The sequence below is a fragment of the Monopterus albus genome, unplaced genomic scaffold (genome assembly GCF_001952655.1).
Source record: "Monopterus albus unplaced genomic scaffold, M_albus_1.0 scaffold362.1, whole genome shotgun sequence".
Taxonomy (NCBI): Eukaryota; Metazoa; Chordata; class Actinopteri; order Synbranchiformes; family Synbranchidae; genus Monopterus; species Monopterus albus.
Genome location: NW_018128242.1, coordinates 804,809 through 811,907, shown reverse-complemented (window position 1 = coordinate 811,907; position 7,099 = coordinate 804,809). Strand labels below are relative to the sequence as shown.

At 43.9% G+C, this 7,099-nt stretch overlaps 1 protein-coding gene across 1 annotated transcript in view; it reads right to left on the bottom strand.

The window, feature by feature from the left end:
* LOC109951068 (disco-interacting protein 2 homolog C-like) overlaps window positions 1–7,099 on the bottom strand; it is a 69,831-nt gene that overhangs the window by 51,053 nt on the left and 11,679 nt on the right. Inside the window, 3 exon segments of the mRNA XM_020585346.1 lie at window positions 681–806; window positions 981–1,085; window positions 1,637–1,708. Of these exon segments, the coding sequence (XP_020441002.1) occupies window positions 681–806; window positions 981–1,085; window positions 1,637–1,708 (303 nt within the window).

The window sequence follows — 7,099 nt, the reverse complement described above, 5'->3', positions numbered from 1 at the left end:
TTCCCAGGCCAGCCGAGAGACATAGTCCCTCCAGCGTGTCCTGGGTCTTCCCCGGGGCCTCCTCCCGGTGGGACATGTCCGGAACACCTCCCTAGGAAGGCGCCCAGGAGGCATCCGAAACAGATGCCCGAGCCACCTCAGCTGGCTCCTCTCAATGTGGAGGAGCAGCGGTTCTACTCTGAGCTCCTCCCGGGTGACCGAGCTCCTCACCCTATCTCTAAGGGTGCGCCCAGCCGCCCTGCGGAGGAAGCTCATTTCGGCCGCCTGTATCCGGGATCTTGCCCTTTCGGTCATGACCCAAAGCTCATGACCATAGGTGAGAGTTGGAGCGTAGATCGACCAGTAAATTGAGAGCTTCGCTTTACAGCTCAGCTCCTTCTTCACCACGACGAACCGGTACATTGACCGCATTACTGCAGAAGCTGCACCGATCCATTTTTGGAGAGGATTTTTAAAAGCAGGACTATCTGACACTGAGGCTGGATTCAAACAGCCATTTTCCCTGCGTTAAAACGGTGCAAGGGGCTGTGTCAATGTTCATGTACCACTGAGACAAACAGTCAAGTAGGAGGAACAGGCTTATCTGTTCAAAGCTTGTTGTGTCTGTCTGGTGTCCATGTGTTTGCAACATGTGGAGGACAAGCGCAGGCATGTGTGTGTGTTTGTATGTGTCTCATCACCTGGAGGTGTGTACGCATCCATCGAGGTCTGCACCACCAGTGAACGCCTCTTGGAGGGCATCGGCACCGCCACCTTCCTCTCCACGTGTCGTGCCAACACGGCCTGCACCGCCTCAGTGTGGACATCTGACAGAGACACAGACTCATTCTAACAATGGCAGAGGAGGAAACGTTCCTGTCTGACACTGTGTTTCTGAAATATAATAACAAGTGTGAAAGGCCTAACCATTCTGATCTGTTAACATTTCACAGTACTCATCCTGACTGGCGGTGGTTGGAGCACAAGTGTAGTTTCTCTACCTGATCGGTAGCGTTCATCTCTTGTGCCGGAGGTTCTCCGCCGGTGGAAACGGGCAGCAGAGGGAGGGCCAAGGGGGGCCCGGTGAGACATGGGCCCTTCCATCCCTATACAGACAAGCAGACAGACACGTACACATGTATATACAAACACACACATATACAGAGACCACACATGCACATTTGACAAAAATAGTAGATATAGTGCAAAACAAAGAGAAGTAAACATGGAGATGATTTGATTCAGCAAAAAAATGATATTTTTCTGACATTTCAAAACAAAATACTAATAAATAAACATAAATCAACTTATAAAAATATGGCAGCGGTGACAGCTGTGTTGCTGCTCTCTGGCAGAACACCACTCAGTATCCCAGTGTCACTGAGACCTTATCTCTCCAGTGAATGTAAAGACAAACCAGCTAGTTGTGAGGTTTTGGTTGCAGGGCTGGTGTGCGTGTGTGGGCAGCGAGCGGCTGCAGCAGCTGCTGCACACACAGCTACAGATACAGAGGAGCAGGCCCAAGCTGAGCTCCAGGGAGCCTTAACCTACATTCGCTGATGGCAGCGACTGAAGACTAAATCATAGTAGTCACAACAGACTGATACTCTTTTAGCTGAGGAGGGGTGTGTGATGGGGTCAGAGGTCGCTAAATTACCTCCAGCATGTGGAATATATGCCCTGATCAGCTTGGACCTCTTCTTCTCATAACCCTTCTGAGTGATGTCCCCTGCAAACAGATAGAGATACATAAAGAGTGAGAGAGCCAGTGATGGCTGCCTGGGCTAAGTTAATTTTTAAAAAGGAAAACATGTTTCGTGGCTACTTAAGTCGCTGTTTTAGTTGAAGGGACGTGCTGGTGGCTTTTTGGGCAAACACAACATGTGCACATCTGTTTTAGTTTGAATCTGCTCTGCTGCACAGATTGTTCAGTTCGACCTCTACCAGCTGTTTCTCTGACAGAGGCCGAGCAGAGCTGGTCGAGGTTGGTTTGTTTTTGTACTGTAATGCCGTGGAGTGCTAATGCTACTGCTATGGAAAGCAGTGAATATTAGCATGAGCCAACAGCACCCTGATCTACAGAAGCTTTGTCTGTTTTCTGTTGATAATTGTAACAAGTTTGAGCACCGCCACTTAATCTTTCCTCCTTTAGTGTCACGTTGTAGTTGCTGTGAGAGAGGATAGATTCCTCCATGGAAAAGAAAACCCGGAAGACCAAAAATAACTGTGACAGATGAGCTAGAGCCGACACAGAAACCTGGGGATGATTAATGTGCTGCCAGAGAGAGGGAACTGTGCTCACTGTGGCCTGATATCCCAAAAGGGGAAAAGAGGGTTAAGTAAGAAACTGGCATTTGTTATCACTGCTGTTTTTACACTACATGCACAAAACATCATCCAACAACCAAACAGTGTCTACAATAAAAAGGGCCATGTCCATAAATGCATTTTAGGAAAACGTGTCCCTATTTGTAACATTCGTCACGTCAAGAAGACAAAGACACAAAAGGCCGAGTCCCTACAGAAAGAGCAGGATGGTGGTGGGAAGCAGGCCAGAGGAGGATTTCACAGCAGACAAGTCTGGCTGTTCAGAACACGTTAGGAATATAATGATAGTAAAAACTCACAGTATGATATTTGTCATGGTACTAAAAAATTAAAGGAAAAAATGAAAGAAAGCCATTTACTAAATAATAGATCAGCATCTTTTGTATAGTTTTACTTTCAACTTAAAAGGTCCCTGCTTTCCTTCTTTATTAAATGAAAAGAAGCCAGCTATGACCTAAGAATGTGCAAAAATCTGGCACAAATAGCCACTGTCACAGAATGGCTGAACTGTAGAGATAATGCAGCAGCAGCGATTTTATTAAATAAAATATTATTGCAGCATTTAAATGTTAGAAAAATAGAACAGGTCACATTGACGGTGGAACATCAGTGTTTTAGTTCCCTCTAGGCAGGTTTAACCTTCTCTGTTTGGTGGTCAGGTTCTCAGTGTCACTGGACCAGCTGAAGTGGCAATCCGTCTTGACCACCAGGGGGAGGTCGTGAGTAAATTACTGCTTGGCTTGCCCTGTCCCGAGTGTTTCTGCAAGATGTATCCAGGGCTATCTCTGTCCTAAACAGGGCTAGTCCAGCAGTGTTTGCCAATTGTTTGTCACTTTCCTTTCTGCCAGTGTCATTTATTGAAACAGGAAAGTGAAATGCTGCCACACAACAGAAGTCCATAGTGGAGCATCCTCTATGTCCATTTCAAATTTTGTGACCTGAATACAGTTATAATAGTGAACTATCCATATGTACTATCCTGGTAGATACCATCACAGTCCCACAACGGTAAGGATACATTTTTCTATAGCTATATCGCAAAATTACAAACCTCGGCACATTCCTAGCACATATACCGAACTTATTACTAAATACTATAGTTTGGTGTTGTGTGGCACCAAGTGACACAGGAAACACTGCACAGATAGAAGGAAGAATGGATTCCAATAAACATTAGCAAATCCTAAAAATGCTGGATGTATAACAATGCTATGAAAAATGCTGGCGTCCTTTCAGCGGTGCCTGCCCCACCCTGAAGCTTCCTGAACGTTCACAGTCGTATCCCCAAGCAGGGACATTTGTGGGAGATAAAACTACATCAGCATCTATCATCTATTAGGTTTGTCATGTTCTTCAAAAGGTTCCTGTTCCCAGAGGAAACCTACCATAAGTTCCGACTTAGTCAGGTGCCAAAACATTTAATGATGCCTGTTCTTCTGTTTTTTATTCCATGAAATGAAAAGTAACTGTGCATTAACTTTTGAAGAAATGTTTCTTTTTAATGTATGCTTGCTGCAGAGTTGTAAAAATCAACAAACTGTGTGATTGGACTGCAGCAGTTTGTGCATACAGACCCTTAAAAATCAAGGGGAAGACGCAAGACTGCATTTCACATTCGGCTGACAGAGAAAGGCCAGAACATCTGGGTCCAATCTGCTCATCTGTGTGTGTGTGTTGTGTATATAAGTGTGTTATATCTGAGTGAGGCCTGATCTCAGATCAGCTGCAGTACAACAACATTCCTCTCTCACACAAACAGAGAGACACACACACGGTCCATGGGGAGACGCCATCTTCCACTCGAAGAGCAGCAGAGCAGGGAGGGTGTTGCCTAGCAACGATTCTCCTGAAAAAGGCCTGAGACAGCCATCTTGGATTTGGAGCATCAGATGTGAGAAGTGGGCTACTGACACCTGCCAGGGTGAGTGCATATGTTTTTGGGTGTGTGTTTGTTTGAGCTTGGTATTACTCACACTGTGGGGTCCAAAACCTGTATACACACACACTCCTGAAGTTCAGTGGAGGCCTCGTTGCAGAGGCCCAGGCTGATGTGTTTCACTCCAAACAGTCAACATCCTGCTTTTATTTGATCTTTCTTTCTTATCACATCGCCACAAACAGCTAGTCCACCCACAAAGGCACCATGGTAACCAAACCTACCTCCAGCAAGCGCACACACTGAGGGCTGAACATGCTCATATGTTGAGACCTCGGGCTGTCACACTCACATGCAGGGACCTGTGCGGACTGCAAAGGCTCCACTGACTCTACAGTGCATGTGTCTGCAGCACCGCCAGCAGCCACACGGACACCGCACACACACATATATGCTGTTTATACACACAGACACAGTTGCAGTAGCAGCCAAGTGTCATGTCCACAGCGGCAGAGAAACAGAAACACTAGGGGGTCCTGCAGGATCAGTGGGTTAAGATGCCACCAGGAGAAACACAGTTCAACACTTCTAGAGCTGCTTACTGACACCATCAATTATTCTTCCATTTACCTTTTTAATTGATACACTTAATAGGGTGGTGTTTCTTTTCACTGTCTTATTTTCTTCATTAATTGTTTAGCCTATAAAATGTCAGAAAATAGCGAAATATTTATTTCCCAGAGTTCAAGGTTTTGTGCGACTCTCAGTCCAAAACCCAGATATTCAATTTACAATAATATAAAACAAGGAAAGACAGAAAAGGTTCTTATTCACGAGGCTCAAATAAAACAAATGTCAGCACTGCTTAAAAATAACTTCATCAGTTTCCAGAGTAATAATTATAGATAATATGAATTAATTGACTATCTCCATTTTACAATTCAAAAACATGGGTGAAATTATTAATGTGCTTTTATTAATAACAAATATGAAACTTAAATTCCAAGACAATGCTGAGTATTTTGAGGTATTTACCTGCTACCCAGAATCATCTAGTAACATGTTAATGGAGGCTATTTTAATCTATTTAATACAGTACAGCCCTGCAATGGATTGGCGACCTGTCCAGGGTGTACCCCGCCTTCGGCCGATTGTCGGCCGGGAATGGCTCCGGCCCCCCACCCCGTGACCCCGTTCAGGGACTAAGCAGTGGAAAATGAATGAATGAATGAATAATACAGTACAGTATGTAGCAGGGTGGCCGGGCGCACCCTCAGAGATAGGGTGAGGAGCTCGGTCTCCCGGGAGGAGCTCAGAGTAGAACCTCTGCTTCTCCACATCGAGAGGAGCTCAGAGTAGAACCGCTGCTCCTCCACATCGAGAGGAGCCAGCTGAGGTGGCTCGGGCATCTGTTTCGGATGCCTCCTGGGCGCCTTCCTAGGGAGGTGTTCCGGGCATGTCCCACCGGGAGGAGGCCCCGGGGAAGACCCAGGACACGCTGGAGGGACTATGTCTCTCGGCTGGCCTGGGAACGCCTTGGCATTCCCCTGGAGGAGCTGGAGGAAGTGTCTGGAGAGAGGGAGGTCTGGGCATCTTTGCTTAGACTGCTGCCCCCGTGACCCGGTTCCAGATAAGTGGAGGAAAATGGATGGATGGATGGACGGATGGATAGTATGTAGCCTCAGCATAGGTATCTTCCACTATAACACTTAACAAACTAAAAAAAAGCTTTTCTTATATCTTATCTTTGCTTATTTAACAACCTTAATCAACCAATAAGCTATATACTGCAGCCCTACTAATAATAATTATCTGGACTAAATGTAAAAAAAGTTTACTGACCAGTTATTACATCTGAAACCTTCTCTGTAACACTGCATGCTCACACAAAAATAATCTGTTTATAATGGATAAAAGACAGAATGAAATGTGAATAGCACCATAAAATGTAATGATGAAAGTTTAGATTTATAAATGAACAATTTCAGTTAGTTTTGATGGTTGATACCTACAGTATTTGTCATTGTGTCAGACAGGCAATTGTGTAAATGATTAACCAGTTAATCAAAACTGAAAATATTCATACACTGCAGCCCTAAGCCACTCTTAAATTAGTAAATGGTGTTTTCGCTCAATAAATGACACTAACTGTTCAACTATTATCAAAATTAGAGCCAGGTTTCTGTTGAGCACCTAAACTGTTCACTGTTTACCGTGGCAGCACACACACACACACACACACACACACTTTGAGCTATATGAAAGATGACCCATGTACGAAATGAGGCAAGTGATTTGTTACAGACGTTAATAGATTTTGAGGGACTGGAGCTGGAACTGAACACTATTGGGAATACTGAAATTCATTATCATGAACCGGACGAAGATTTTGACCCTGAAATAAACTTTTTTAAGAACTCTAAAAAATATCTGCAAGTATTACACGGATGAGCAGTTTAACAGCAATGTCAAGACTGAGAACAAATTATCATTAATTCACTTTAATAGCAGAAGTTTATATGCAAACTTTCAAAGTATAAAACATTATCTTAGTAGTCTAAAACATTCTTTTAATATAATTGCTATTACTGAAACTTGGATCAACACTGTAAGGGGAATGGATTTTGACCTTGAAGGCTATGACTTGGTATGCACAAACAGAGAGAATAAGATGGGAGGTGGTGTGGCCTTGTACATAGATAAAAACTTTTGTTATAAGAATGTAGACAAAATGTCTAGGGTAGTAGATAATTTACTCGAATGTGTGACTGTCGAACTACTGTTGGAAAAAAAGAAGAATGTTGTAATAAGCTGTATCTACAGAGCACCTGGAGCCAGCATAGAAAAATTTAATGACTGGATGGAAGAAAATTACTTGACAATAAGTCATAAATTAATGTTCATATGTGGTGACTT